This window comes from Mixophyes fleayi, chromosome 1, assembly GCF_038048845.1.
Source record: "Mixophyes fleayi isolate aMixFle1 chromosome 1, aMixFle1.hap1, whole genome shotgun sequence".
NCBI lineage: Eukaryota > Metazoa > Chordata > Amphibia > Anura > Limnodynastidae > Mixophyes > Mixophyes fleayi.
Genome location: NC_134402.1, coordinates 156,135,879 through 156,151,816, shown reverse-complemented (window position 1 = coordinate 156,151,816; position 15,938 = coordinate 156,135,879). Strand labels below are relative to the sequence as shown.

General features: G+C 42.9%; 1 protein-coding gene across 6 annotated transcripts in view; it reads left to right on the top strand.

The window, feature by feature from the left end:
* Positions 1 to 3,905, top strand: part of RCHY1 (ring finger and CHY zinc finger domain containing 1) — a 31,767-nt gene extending 27,862 nt beyond the window's left edge. For all 6 annotated transcript variants that reach the window (XM_075202139.1, XM_075202175.1, XM_075202166.1 and 3 more), the window contains 2 exons: positions 112 to 232; positions 2,683 to 3,905. In XM_075202139.1, coding sequence (XP_075058240.1) covers positions 112 to 232; positions 2,683 to 2,808 — 247 coding nt within the window. In that variant the 3' untranslated portion in view covers positions 2,809 to 3,905. The remainder of the gene's footprint in view (positions 1 to 111; positions 233 to 2,682) is intronic.
* The last annotated feature ends 12,033 nt before the right edge of the window (positions 3,906 to 15,938 follow it).

Genomic DNA, 15,938 nt, shown 5'->3' with positions numbered 1-15,938 from the left:
TAATGAGTAGTACTGTGTACTAAGTGAATGTTTCCACTGGTGTTCAGAAACATTTGACAGGGAAAGTTAAGTGTTTTCACTTATCTAATGATTTCCCTTCTTTTATTGCAGAGGATACAGGTGTCCACTATGCATGCGTTCTGCACTGGATATGTCTCGGTACTGGCAACAGCTAGATGAAGAGGTTGCTCAGACACCAATGCCCTCTGAATATCAAAATATGAATGTTTATGTAAGTGCTTCCTGGTTATATATTCATAGATGTTTTTACCCTTGCTGTCGAGTACTTTTCCATATGTGTTTTGAGTTTTAAGAAAATTGCAGATGGAAGAGAGGCTAGCTAAATGGAACAGACAAGGAAATAAATGGCATATACCTATATGGGGGAGAGCGAATAAGCAGAAAAAAATGAAGTCAGCTAAGAATTATTAGGGGGTGGGAATGAAAAATAAATCAGCAGAATGGAGACAGATTCCTAGTTTTCTCCACTGTTTGTCAGTTTACCATTCTCCCATTATTTCAGTACCGCCCTTACTTCCATGCCTCATAAATATTCTTATGCAATTGACTAAACTACAGTAACATGGTAGATATCTTTTGCCCACTAGCCCTGACTTGTTTAGCTAGGAAAAGACAAAAGTTCACAGTTATATGCGTATAATTTTGTACACCCAAAGGTGTGGTTGGCTTTCGACAACTTTTTTAAGTTAGCCTCCAACCACCCATAATGTAGTACTTCAGTGGGGTTCATCCGCCTAAAATCTGTGTCATCGGCCTATTCTACCAGTTGGTGCATTCGCGGTCCAGCAATGGCGGCTATCTTAGGTGAAGGGTACTTCACCTTGTTTGATTAAGTTCATTATAATAGTTTATTGCAGTATTATAGAGTAAAACTCATAGAAATCTTATTATATGGGTTATTTTTAATTATTTAAAGACACAAAGAGATGCTTGGCATACATGCATGGAATAAATGAACTCATTTTGAGGGGTCATTTGGGTAATTTGACACACATTAAGGGGTACTTATAAAACATTTGCAGTTATAAAGGTATATGTGATTCAAAAAGGTTCAGAAACACTTCTCTATTTAAAATCATGTTTTAGCTGCTGAGCAGTTACCCATCATGGACACAGCTAGAACAGCTGCCAATATTGAGTTAATTGATCTCTGTGGTAATTATGTCTTACACATTAAAATGCAAGATGCTGTGAAAATAGCATATGCTGCATTTTAGTAGGTGCAGAGGACTTGTGAAACATAGAGAACATTTATTTATAATGAAATCCTATGCAGGTAACTGCTCATATACTTAGCTGCTCCTCCCTCACTGTCCCCAGTTAGCTGCACCTCCCTCACTGTCTCCTCAATTAGAAAGTGTGATATTGGATCTCCCTTCTTCAAAGTCCCTTAAGTAAGGGCGCCTAAAAAACTCTTGGGTAAATGGCTATGTTAAAATAACTTAAACCTATTTTTTTAAAACCTTAAATAAAACTTAGGCTTCTCTTACTTAGCAAGCTCTACACATGCGCAAAACTGATTATTTAAGTAGCTTACCAGCATTCCTTAAATCAGTTCTGTTATATATGTAGAACTCTTTAAGTGATGGCAGTGCGCTACTTGAAGAGATAATTAGTTTTGCTCATATACAGAACTGATTTCCTCACGGTTCCCCCCCAAGCACTGTGTGATAGCACATAAAGAGCACTGAGATGTCCCGAGTGCCTTGAAAATTACATTCTGGAGCTCTACTCTCAGTGGTGTGATGATCGGCCCCTTCTGAGTGCAATGATTCAGTCCCATCTGAACAGGATGTCATTCTGCCCTTTGCATATATGCGTGTTGGTGGGATTATTGCAGCATAGGATTGTAATGAAAGAGGGGAATTTTGAAAGGTTGTTATTATAGAAAGGGGGATTACGATGAAATTTAAGAATGGTAGACTATTTTTTGATATAGTTGGCTATTACGTTTAATTTTACTTTTATTTGCACCCCCTTTATGGTTAATATTGTACCACCATCTTTTTACAGAACCTTTCAAATGAAAGTGAAAATTCCCACATATCATTAAAAAATGTGAAATATTTCTATATGTATTCATTTAGTTAAACATAAATCTTTGTGTTTAATCCCAGGGTAATAAATAAGTATTGTGCATTCCCAGTCCATCTGTCAGCTCTATTTGTCAAGAACTCAACAAATAAACCCCACCGATCTCTGATCTGATTAAAAATGTGTTCTATGATGATTGCCTAGCTGAAGCAATACTAACTGGTTAATTCATATATAAAATTCAATTAGATGAGGACATGACTGTACAGGGCACGGCATGCAGACTGACATCTGTTCTCCCTAGCTGTTCTTTTGTCCCTAGATTGCCTAAGGGAAATAGAACATGGAAATTCATTTTGTAAGACATTTTCCTTTTTTTTCTTATTTTGTATACAATCTGCAACAGTTATTTATAGCATATAATCACTCTACTTCATGAATTTACGTAATCTTGTGTAGGGGATTAAATCAGTGCTCCTGTGGTAACTACTTCACAGCCTCTGAAGTAGCTTTCTTTCCCCCTATACATAATTTTTTGTAAAAAATAATATCAGTATGTACATTTGTGGAATAAACATGTTATAGTATATTTATCTCTTTTATTTGTTTTTGTTTCTATTCACGCAGATTCTCTGCAATGACTGCAGTGCAAGATCAACTGTACCATTCCACATTTTGGGAATGAAATGTGAAAGTTGTAAATCATATAATACCACACAAGAAGGAAAACCTCTATCACAGCCATTGACTTAGTAGCCTGCAAGAGGTTGCATGTAATTATTTGAGGAACGAGTTGTGTATAGCAATTGAACACTGCTCCTCCCAGAACAATGAGAAAACAATCCACAAAGGAACAATAAAGCAAAATATTTCAATCCATGTTACATAGATATCTCTCCCAGTTACTATACAAAGGCATTTGCTTGATTACTCTAGTTTCCTTGTTTCCATATATTTCTAGCCTAGAATTTCCAGTCTAAAGATTTCAGTGTTTGACCTCCAAACTTTACAGGGAGAATGTGAGATAAATATTAGGTTCTGTGGTTTACAGAGTAGATCTAGATTAAATGTAACCAGGAAAACAAATAGTAAAAGAAAAAAAAAAATTATGAAAAAACAATATTACAGATGGAGTCATTAAATGAGACATTTTTTAGAAGCACAGTGTAATTTAGCACATCACACAGAAAAGATCTGCCATTAGCCTCTTACCATGCTGCACTTCCATTGTTATACAATAGATTTGTACAGAGTTTCTGTGACCAGAATTCCCTGAGCTCCCTGGTAGGCTCCAGAATGCATTAAATGGCCTCTCAAAACATGCTCCATCTGTATGTGCTTTACAACCATAAACTTTAGCAATGGTAAATTTCTAACTATATTTCCAAAAGTACTGATAAATCAGGGTAAATAAATGTAGTTGCTCTAATAAATTCAATTTATCTTTGCTTTTTTTTGGCTTTCGGAGACATTTAATCCTGTCCTCATGAGGGCACTATGTTGGCATCCAGTAAGTAGACATGCCATTCAAAGATCAGTCGTTTCACGCAGATGTTTTTACAGCCAACTTAGCTTTCCTTTGAAAACCAACATCCGTGAAATAAGTTATCTGTTGGGTAGCACTACAGCATTATTTTCTTCCATTCTGAAAGGGGGAAGTGCTGCAACACATGTTAGTAGTTTCCTGTTAAAAATTCTAGGGGTTTTCTGTCCTCGTTCACGAAAGCTTTCTCACACAGTTGCATCCTGCTTTGTGGTGCATGGCCAGTGCATTAGTAAATACCAATAAACTCCACTAATGATTTCTTTCTTAGTTTGGATTAAAAAATTATCCAGTAAAAAAAAAAAAATCACTTCATTGTTCCTTACCTGGTGTTTCCTACTGCAGTGTGTGAGTTCAGACTGGAATGCAAAGCTTTATTTTCTTTGTTAAGGTTTCTTTATAATAAATATTTATTCAAGAAAAAATCATCTTGTGTGTCTCTTTATTGGTTTGTTATTATGAGTATGTCTTCAAATGTGTTTATAAGGCTTAGTCAGACCCTGGGGAAAACTAGGTGTATATTTAATAATATACCCCTAGCTTGGTTTGCCGTCAATTTTTGCCGATGAGCTTTGCCTTTAATAAAATGACGGCAAACCTCCGCTTAGTAAATCTATTCCCTTGTTTTTGTCATTTATTAGGATATGATTCCATATGTGAATAGTTGGCATTTTCGTAAAAAGTCAGAATAGTGGTGGTGTGATTACCATTGTGGGAAAGAGAAGCACCAAAAATGTTGTAATAAAAACACCATATTAAAGAAAGCATTGTTTGCAATTAGTCAGGACCGTATTAATAAAAGGCCTGATGGAGCTCCACACTGAAATAAGCCCATAAAGATCATTACCTAATCTATTTTTTTGCTGTTTAGCTTATGAAGCCTTCTTCCACATCAATATTATACTTACTGCTGCCAGTCTTCCTTACAAATTGACAGTCCTGATTCCAGCTCCTTGACTGACCTCAGCCTTGTTACATGGAGGGGTGGAATCTAGTCTAAGGCTGGTGGTTGCTCCACCCCTCCCTGCAACTCCCTGTTGGCTAGTCCTTCCCTTCCCCCCAATGGCTAGCTTCTCCCTCCTCCGTGTTGGTGTTTCTGCTCCTCCCTAATGGCAGTGTCCTCCTTGGTTGTATCCTCTTCCACCTGCAATGGCTAACTTCTCCTTGTTGGTTTTCTCCTCTCCTCCCTTATGGCTGTCTCCTTCTTTCATCTCAGAGACCACAGGTAGCAGATTGCTTTAGGGAGCTTTGTACAAATGTACCTGCTAATGCATGTACTAGAAAAGTAAGGAAGCAGACACAGGAGTCGGACATTGAGCACCTCAGGGCAGAAGAAGGTAAGTCGTGGGTTCTCTTAATTCAATTTGAGAATAGGGTTATCCACAGTTGAGCCTCTTTCTGCATGCACACTTTAGACTGTCTCCTGCACATGCAGGCTCCTTACACTCCAGACCTCAGCTGGATCTCGCCTCACACTTTTTTAGGGCACTCACTTTGGATGCTGACATGTAAAAGATTTCCCACATCCAGTGTCGCGGTTCTTCTATACAGTTACTATGTCTTTTCAAACAGGACTCCAACATTTCAGGATCCAGCTAACCAACAACTGAGCTTAAGACACCAGCTGCATCAAGTCATCAAATCTACAAGAACAGATCGTAAGGACAGCACAGTCTGCCAACTGTCTCAGTTTTGGGGCACTGTTCCGTGCAGACACGACTTCACCTCATTTCACACTGCAAAGCAAAAAATTTCACTCCAGATTAGCCTCATGCTCTTTTGCACGCATACTATTCCGGCTGTAACCCTTTCTCCTGAAAGCTTGGATACTGTCCTCAAATATTCTAACGGTGTGGTAGCAATATTATGCATTTGCAGCAAAGCATTACCTGCAGCCAATCAATCTTTTAAACACTTGAAAAATGCTGTAGTTTTAAGGAGTATTAAAGCATATACTCTTGCCCCCTCACATTTTAGTACACAGTCAAGTCCAGCAGATCTAATCCTCTTCATGAAATATTTCCAACACATCACACTTGAACACATGCTAAGTTGCAAACAGGTAAGTTTGTTATCATAGGGATCAATGATTTGTAAGACGTCATCATCATCAACATTTATATAGAGCCGGCAAATTCTGTAACTCTTTATAATGGAGAGCAAATACTAATAATACAATACTGGGTAATACAGACAGCGAGGTAAAAGGACCCTGCTCTCAAGCTTACAATCTATGGGATATCTGCATTTTACAAGCAGTTTTAAGATGTTTTAGCTGTAGATAACACACTAGTGGTCAGCTGTCTAAGGTAAACAGACTGAAACCCAGGGAAAGGTGGTGCTAAAAGGGCTCCATATGCAACCTTTGGCTTGGGTATCATAGTGCCTAATATTTGTATTGCAAATAAACATAGGTTGTGGCCAAATTACACAGCCATAACTAGGGCTGTGCATCCTGTGCTTTCTATTGCCCCTATAAAAAATGGGGGAGCGTTGTTCTTTCTCGCCCAGGGCTCTATAATGTCCAGTAACGGCTCTGCGTCACACACCTCTTCCTGCTGCTCACTGGTTCACTTAATGTCTTTCTATATTTGTATGATTATTATATAGCAATTTGGATAAATGTATAGAAGAAATGGATCCTGGGACCAGTAAAAACAAAATCTTGACTCCATCAGTTTATATTCAGATATTATCACTTAGACGTGAGGTGTAAGTTTCAGCATAATGATATTCCCTTTATTACCACCACAACTGATGCAATGTCAGATTGCTACAAACATACACAGCTGTACAACATGACGGTATGTAATTTCTCAGTGAGGTCCACCGGTATCCTGTATGATATGATTGGCCATATTATCATTCTCTTACACTTCATGCTGGGTGCTGCTTTTCAGGTGTGTAGATTGGTGACAGATATACCTCAGAGTGCAAAAAGATGATCATCCAATTATACAAAAAAGGAAGCGCCAGTGTATGTATCCTCTTGTTTATGTCAGATATACCTCAGACACTGCCACAATGAAGGTATATATCTCAGACATTGAGCGGATAAATGCATCAGTCAAGGAGACACTGAATCGATATACCTCAAACACCAAGACAGTGAAGAGCTATACCTAATAAATATAACTATTTCCCACAATCATCCCCTGATGTAAATAATTAATACACACATTTAATAAATAGTTCTCATTTTCTCCAAACTTAACCTCACATTCAACTAATAGCCCACAAACCACCCCAGCATTACATTAAAGGTCCCTTCACCCCACATTAAATTGATAGGCTCCACTATTAAATTAAATAGCCCCATCATCACCCCACAAATAATAATAGCACCCATTAACAATTAGCTCCCACCCACACTCCACAATTAAATTAATAGCCAAGCCCCCTCCTTTCATTCACATATTATATTGACACCCACCTCCCCCCTCAATTCCCTCACACTTACCTTGTTCAATCCGCACTGTGTTGGCAACTTTCTTGCCGCTCTGCACAAATGGAATGGCACACCTGTCGTGTCATGGGGGCAGAACATTTGTCATTGACAGAGATAGAAGGAGACCACACATAGGGGAAGGGAGGGAGGAATGGACCACATGAAGGAATTTGGTCTCGGAGCATGCGTCAGCCACCAGGAACCACACTGGCACTCCTTGAGAGTACCTGGTGCATGCAATTCATCTCTGCATGCAAATCATATCTGAATGCAAATGACACTTCTGTCTGTTTACAACTTGAGAGGCAGAACAGGGAAGGGGTAGACGAGCGTAGGCCATGGACAGTCAGTCCTGAGTTTGTCATAATTATGCTTCTTTTCAGCCGTATTATTTGCAACCCCTACAGGACAGGTGTAACTGCCAGCTGATAGTGATGACTGATACGGCATAGGATTTGATTTAAAAGTTACAAAAATGCGTGCCATTAGATATCACAAAACTGTATGCAACTAAGATATTATATGCAATTTATGTATAGTACACATTGAAATAATCTTTATAAAAGTAAAACAATATGATATTTGAAAATTAATATTTAAATAAAAGATTATACTGATAACAGTTGTTATGTTATGATCAAATAAAAGTTTTATGCAATCTATTATTGTTTACTGCAGTCTGATGTATATTTCTACATACAGCAAATACTCTTTAGACAGACCGTACTACCACTCAGATTCAAATTGAAACATATCTTGAGACACTTGTATTTGAATACGGTTGGAACTAAGCATAATTTACATGAGACACTGAGTGGAAGAAGAATGGGAAGCCTTGTAAAATCCATGCAGGACAATGTTTTCAATCATATTACTTACCAGTCCACAATCCAAATAATCCCTCAGCTGTTAGGAACCCCTCCAGCCGGCACAACACAACCCGGAATCTACTCTGCCAATCAGGTGTTCACTGGAGCCCCTGATGGTGGGGACAGACTGGGCCGCAGACTGACAGAGGGTCGTGAAGTGTGTACCGGCTGGGGAGAACCCAGGCAAGCGGAGTGAGGTCCACGCAGAGGTCAAGGGCCGGCAGCAGACAACAGTATCGGTAAACAAGCTGAGGTCAGGGGTCACAGGCAGATAGCAGAAACGGTAAACAGGCCAGAGATCAGGGTCACAGGAAACACAAGCGAAGTCCAATTCAAAGCCAAGGGTCATACACGGGAAATCAGTAGCGGTATCAGAATACAGGAACAGGAACAAGCAGGTCAGCAGTTTGGAGCACAGAAGCTATAACCGGCAGTGAGTTTGCAGAACTCACTGCCTTAAATATACAAGAGGACCAATCAGAGCCTAGCTCTGCAAGCAGACCCAGGGGCTGACTAATTAATAAATCAAGGCCAGATAGCCACCAAGCTATTAAATATTTCTGTGCACGCACCCGGCTGTCCCCTGTTGCTGGGACGCGGCGCTACACTGCGGGGCGTCCGACCGTTGCAACGGTCGGGAGATGGGAGGAAGTGACGCCCCGGTCATCATGGTGACGGCCGGGACGCCAGGGCGCACGGGAAGCGAGCCGCGGCGGCTGTGAGTACCGCCGCGGCTCGTGACAGTACCACCCCCCCTTGAGGAGGGGTTAAGGAACCCCGACACCCAGGTTTCTTAGGAAATCTCCGAAAAAATTCCTTCAACTGTCTTGGAGCATACAATCGTCTTCGCGGAACCCAGGACCGCTCTTCTAGTCCACGATTTTTCCACTGTACTAGGAAGTGCACCTGCCCCTGCACTCTTTTAGAGTCGAGAATCTTCTGGATGGTATAACTCTGTGGTTTGTTCCTATTCTGCACAGGCAAACTTAACGATTGAGATAGATTAGAGTATAACACAGGCTTAAGGAGGGAGCAGTGGAACGTGTTGGGGATCCTCAGCGAAGCAGGAATTTTCAATCTGAAAGCTACAGCATTGATCTGCTTGATAATGCGGAAAGGACCGATGAATTTAGGCCCCAATTTCCTGCAAGGCTGTCGCAGCCTAATATTGCGTGTGGACAGCCACACTTTCTGGCCCACTTTGAGGGAGCAGGTGGTACGGTGACGGTCCGAATTTTTTTTTGCAAAGAATGAGGCTCGTTTCAATGATGACTGTACCTTCTTCCAGATGACCTTGAGATCCCTGGCTGTGGAACGAATTTCCGGAATACCAGCAGATTTGAGAGAGCACAGGGAATTAGATCTGGGATGATAACCAAAATTGCAGTAAAATGGAGAAATTTGAGTGGATGCATGACACGAATTATTATAGGCAAACTCCGCCCAGGGTAACAAGGAGGACCAGTTGTCGTGAAACTCCGAAGTGTAACAACGCAGGAACTGCTCTAACGACTGGTTAACCCTTTCAGTTTACCCATTAGACTGAGGGTGGTATGCGGATGAAAGACTGACCTTGATGCCAAGAAGGGAACAGAAGGATCTCCAGAATTGCGCTATGAACTGGGACCCACGGTCCGAAACAATGTCAACCGGAAGACCATGGAGGCGGAATATGTGCTGGATGAACAGGAGAGCCAGATTTCGAGCACTAGGGAGCCTGGTTAATGGTATGAAGTGAGACATCTTGCTAAATCGATCTACTACAACCCATATGGTGTTGTGTCCTGCAGAGAGTGGCAGATCGACTATAAAGTCCATGGACAAGTGCGTCCATGGTTTTGCAGGAATGACCAAAGGAACCAACTGCCCTACCGGACGAGTCCTAGGAATTTTGTTTCTGGCACAAACCTCACAAGACCGAACGTGATCCTTGACGTCATCAGACAAAGATGGCCACCATATCGTACGTGAAAGAATTTCCAACGTTTTGAAGACTCCAGGATGTCCAGCAGTCCGATTACTGTGTGCTTCCGCAAGGACTGCCTTCCTAAGATGTACTGGGACAAACAAGCATCCTACTGCAGTATTATCAGGAGCTAATTTCTGAAATCTTTGTAGGGTGCAACTTAGGTCTTGGGTTAACCCGGCATGAATCACGGACATGGGAACAATAGGCTCTGGGCTAGAGACCCGAGTATGATGTGCCAGGAAACTTCTGGACAGGGCGTCTGCCCGAACATTTTTAGAACCTGGACGATAGGTGATTATAAAGTTAAAACGGGTGAAGAACAGTGACCAACGAGCCTGTCGAGGGTTCAGTCGTTTGGCCGACTGTATATACTGTAGATTTTTATGATCCGTTATAACGGAGACCTGATGGGCAGCGCCTTCCAACCATTGTCGCCACTCCTCAAAGGCCCATTTAATTGCTAACAGCTCTCGATTTCCAACATCATAGTTGGTTTCCGCTGAAGAGAACTGACGGGAAAAATAGGCACATGGATGTAGACGGTGAGTATGTGACAAGATGGCCCCGGCACCGACGTCAGAGGCATTAACTTCAAGGATAAATGGTACTTTAGGATCCGGGTGTCTAAGGACCTGAGCAGACACGAAGGCTTTCTTCAAGGTTTCAAATGCCATTATTGCTTGTGGAGACCATTTAGCTGGATCACTTCCCTTGCGGGTCAAGGTAACGATAGGGGCCACGACATCAGCAAAGCCGCCAATAAATCTCCTGTAATAATTGGCAAATCCCAGGAATCTCTCAACCGCCTTGAGGTTATTCGGCTGTACCCAATCCAGAATTGCTTGGACCTTGGTTGGGTCCATGGAGAAACCTTCTGAGGAGATTATATAACCTAGGAAGGATACCTTCTGAACCTCGAACTCGCATTTCTCGAGTTTAGCGTAGAGATGGTGTTCTCGCAATTTCTGTAGGACTTGTCTGACGTGACCCTGATGTACAGACAACGATTCAGAATATATGAGGATGTCGTTCAAGTAAACAACAACGAAGTGTCCCAGAAACTCACGTAACACTTCATTAATCAAATCCTGGAATACTGCAGGGGCATTACTAAGGCCAAATGGCATGACCAGATATTCGTAGTGGCCCGAGAGGGTGTTGAATGCCGTCTTCCACTCATCACCAGCTCTAATACGTATGAGGTTATAGGCACCACGAAGATCGATTTTTGTGAAGATAGTTGCCCCTCTCAATTGGTCAAAAAGTACGGATATGAGAGGAAGGGGATAGGTATTTTTAACCGTAATAAGATTCAGCCCTCGGTAATCGATACAGGGTCTGAGTCCCCCGTCCTTCTTGGATACAAAGAAGCACCCTGCTCCTACTGGGGACTTGGATGGCCTGATGAAGCCTTTCTCCAAATTTTCGTCAATATATTCTTGCATGGATTGGGTCTCTGGCCCGGAGAGAGAGTACAAGCGTCCCTTGGGTAATTTTGAACCCGGAATGAGCTCTATGGCACAGTCGAAATCCCGGTGCAGTGGTAGAGTGTCAGCAGCCTTTTTGGAGAAAACATCCCAGAAGTCATGATAGTGTGAAGGAAGCTGCTCCGGAATAGGCTGAATCACACGCAGAGGTAGTGTCAAGCAAGATTGAGTACAATAAGGGCTCCACTGGACAATCTCTCCTTTTACCCAATCTATGACAGGGTTATGACGGGATAGCCAAGGGTGGCCCAGAATCAAAGGAACTGACGGCATTCGATAAGGCGGAGGACTATGGATTCCGAGTGGAGAGCTCCAATGTTCAATTGTATTAGCGGGGTCTCCCTAGGTAATCTTACCGCCTGGCAATGGAGTGCCATCTAAGCCACATACTGTGATGGCATATTTGAGTTTAACCCGCGGAATTTCAGCAAAGCGGGCAAACTCGAAGTCAATGAAATTGCCTGCAGCTCCACTGTCAATGAAGGCCGACAGGTCCACAGAACGAGCACTGAACGTGAGCTGTGCAGGGATCAATACAGCATTTTTCGGGGAAACAATCTGCAGACCTAGGTGAACTTTCCCCTCGTTCCCTAGGCATGCTCTTTTCCCGACTTATTCGGGCAGGAACGGGAGAATTGGCCTTTAGTGCCGCAATAGAGACATAAGCCCTGTGATCGTCTCCTGTCTCTTGTCTCTTTCCTCAGGGGAGAGACGATACGCTCCTAATTGCATGGGTTCCTCACCATCCGTGGAAACAGGAATGAAGGCGGATGGAGGTGAAGATGCCTCCTTCTCGGTTTTCCGCTCTTTAAATCTCCTGTCGATTTTAATGGAGAGGTGCATCAGATCCTCCAGAGAGGTACGAGATGGGTATTGCACCAGAGAGTCTTTAATCTGTTCCGACAGGCCGAGACGAAACTGGCTACGTAAGGCGGGGTCATTCCATCCACTATCAGGTGACCATCTACGGAATTCAGCGCAATATTCCTCTGCCGACCGCCGGCCTTGTTTCAAGGCCCGTAGATGAGCTTCTGCAGAGGCCATTCGATCCGGGTCATCATATAGTAGACCTAATGCCTCAAAGAAAGCGTCTACGGACTGCATGGCAGGACTGATCTGTGGCAAGGAAAAAGCCCAGGACTCAGGGTCACCTTGTAGTAGGGAAATGATAATCCCGACTCTTTGTTGCTCTGAACCAGAGGAGCGGGGTCTTAACCGGAAATAGAGCTTGCAGCTTTCCCTGAAATTCCGAAACAGGGATCTATTTCCAGTAAACCGATCCGATAAATTCACCTTAGGTTCACAGGTGGAACTCGGAGAGGGTTGTGAAGTTTTCACGGCTTCCTCTTGAACGGACAACCGCTCAGCCAATCCCTGGATCATCTGGTACAAGGACTCAACATGACCTGCTAAGGCTTGTGCCGGAGACGGTGTGAAACCGCTTTCATCCATCGCAACCTTGTCTCAGTGTGTGCGCTGGTTATAATGTTAGGAACCCCTCCAGCCGGCACAACACCACCCGGAATCTACTCTGCCAATCAGGTGTTCACTGGAGCCCCTGATGGTGGGGACAGACTGGGCCGCAGACTGACAGAGGGTCGTGAAGTGTGTACCGACTGGGGAGAACCCAGGCAAGCGGAGTGAGGTCCACGCAGAGGTCAAGGGCCGGCAGCAGACAACAGTATCGGTAAACAAGCTGAGGTCAGGGGTCACAGGCAGATAGCAGAAACGTTAAACAGGCCAGAGATCAGGGTCACAGGAAACACAAGCGAAGTCCAATTCAAAGCCAAGGGTCATACACGGGAAATCAGTAGCGGTATCAGAATACAGGAACATGAACAAGCAGGTCAGCAGACTGGAGCACAGAAGCTATAACCGGCAGTGAGTGTGCAGAACTCACTGCCTTAAATATACAAGAGGACCAATCAGAGCCTAGCTCTGCAAGCAGACCCAGGGGCTGACTAATTAATAAATCAAGGCCAGATAGCCACCAAGCTATTACATATTTCTGCTATCCCCTGTTGCCGGGACGCAGCGCTACCCTGCGGGGCGGAAGTTGGGAGGAAGTGACGTCCCGGTCGTCATGGTGACGGCCGGGACGTCAGGGCGCACGGGAAGCGAGCCGCGGCGACTGTGAGTACCGCCGCGGCACGTGACATCAGCTTTCTGTTTGGTATTTTTCTGGTGTCTTCCTGGATTTATCTGGAAAAATAATATTTGCCAGAGAATGTAAATATAACTACTGAAGGCTCAACTCTTTTAAGTTCTTCTCATATAGTATATTTATATCTACAACTGCCACTAAACCCACCAGGAGGGGGGTAAATGTAAGAGAAATTATAGTGGGTAGTGGGCCATATATGAAAAATGTATAAACACTGCCCCTGTCACATGCACTCCTGTCCTCTCTGACACAAACACGAGTGGACAGATTGCTGCTTTCCACAACTTCAGCACTCTCATCTCCATATATAATCTGCGCTGCTCTGAACATAGCAATGATCTGAACCTGGGGTGCCGAGACATCTCCAAGATGCACATTACTGGACTAACCCTGGTTTCCCATGCTTCTCACTGACATCGTGTGAAATCCCCCTAGCTTATAAATAGTCCTTACGTCATTCAATATTTAATTCTCTGGTGTGTGTTCCTCCATAGATGTTCACATTGTTCTGTTTTTGAGTTTGTTATTTTGCCAAACAGTATCCTGAGGATTATTTTGGGCTCTTCAAGAAAAAAGAAAAGATTTTTTTTACAACCGCCTGCGGAATATTTTTTGAGGTTTTTTTTTAATGGACAACTACAGGACCTTGGAATATTTTGATTTTTACTATGGACTTAAGCCTTATGGATAAAAAGCTTACAAGACTGGATTCATTACAGATGAAGTAAACAGATGGTAAGTATATCTGGGGTATTATTATTTAAAAAAAAAAAAAAGTGGTTTAAAAGAGTGGTGAAGATCGGACAAAGCAGCCTCTGCAGAGTCAAACCAAGGTAACCAATCTGAACAACTTTTGTTTAGCATTTCCGTAAGTGGAGTAGCTTTAGTGGCAAAATAACTCACAAATCTCATGTAGTAAGCTACAAGGCCTAGGAAAGTTCTTAACTGTAATTTCTTTTCTGGTCTTGGACAGTTTTTGACTGCTTCTACCTTGTCTAGTTGGGGTTTCACTTGCCCTTGCCCTACAATGTAACCCAAATATTTGGCTTCTCTCAATGGCACATTTTCTGGAATAGCTGTCAAGACAAAGGAAAAGTAAGTTGGCAATGCTACTTTTTGCAAGTCAAGAGTAGTCAAGTTGCTGCCAGATTTTCTATCAGTTCGTCCAACTGTGGCATAGAGTAGGTATTGAGCTGGGACGCTCTGTCTAACTGCCTAAAGTCTTTGCAGAACCGAATACTCCCATTGGGTTTTGGGACAAGTACAATAGGTCTGTTCCACTCAATGGTGGATTCCTCAATCACGTCTAGCTGGATTATCTTCTCAGTCTAATTTCTCACGTCAGCCTGTCTGACTTTGGGAATGCTGTACAGCTTCTGCTTCAGGACAACTCCCAGTGGAGTAACAATGTCATGTTCAATTAAAGTAGTGCGCCCTGGAATTGGTCAGAAGAAAGACATCCCTGTTCAACTCATTTCCTCAGTCTGCTGTTTTGAAGAACAGATAAAGCCGACTCTATGGGAACTTCAGACTTTTCAATGACAGTGCTCACTACCCGAGGAGAGGAGTTCTCATCATACCAAGGTTTAAGGAGATTGATGTGGTATACTTGTTCCTCCCTTCTCCCCAATTGACGGATCCTTTAATTGACAGGGCCGACATCCTCTAGGACTTAATATGGACCTTGCCTGTGGGCGAAAAGTGTGCTTTCTTGGGTTGGGACCAGGACCAGGATCTTGTCCCCAGGAATAAAGGATCGAACTACAATAGTTTTATCACAACTTCTCTTGCCATTACTGAGCCTCTTTTACATGTTGTACAATGGGCCCTATCTTTCCTAACCTCTCATACATTTGGGCCATAAATTGTACCAGATTTGGCTCTCTGGGGCCTTGCTGCTCCCACCCTTCTTTCAACATATCCAAACTTCCCCTTGGCTGTCTCCCAAACAATAACTCAAAAGGACTAAATCCTATTGAGGCTTGAGGTACCTCATGGATTGCAAATAACAAATAGGGAATAAGACTGTGCCAATCTTTTTTCATGTGTTTTAATGTGCGGTTAAAGAGCTCAACAAGCTGTGAGTTTGTGGATACACAGAGGTGTGAAGAGCCGTCACCCCTAAACATTGACACATGTCCTTCATTAACTTGGACATGAACGAGGTGCCCTGGTCTGTGAGCATTTCCTTGGGAATTCCAAACTGTGTAAAAATCAACACTAGCTCTTTAGATATGGTGCTGGACTTTCTATTCCGCAGGGGAACTGCCTCGGGATATAGAGTCCCATTTCAAACACCACTAATATATATTGGTGCCTACAAGCAGACTTTTCCAGTGGTCTCACAAGGTCCATAACTATACGCTCAATGGGGACCTGAACTACAGGTATTATTATGGGAGG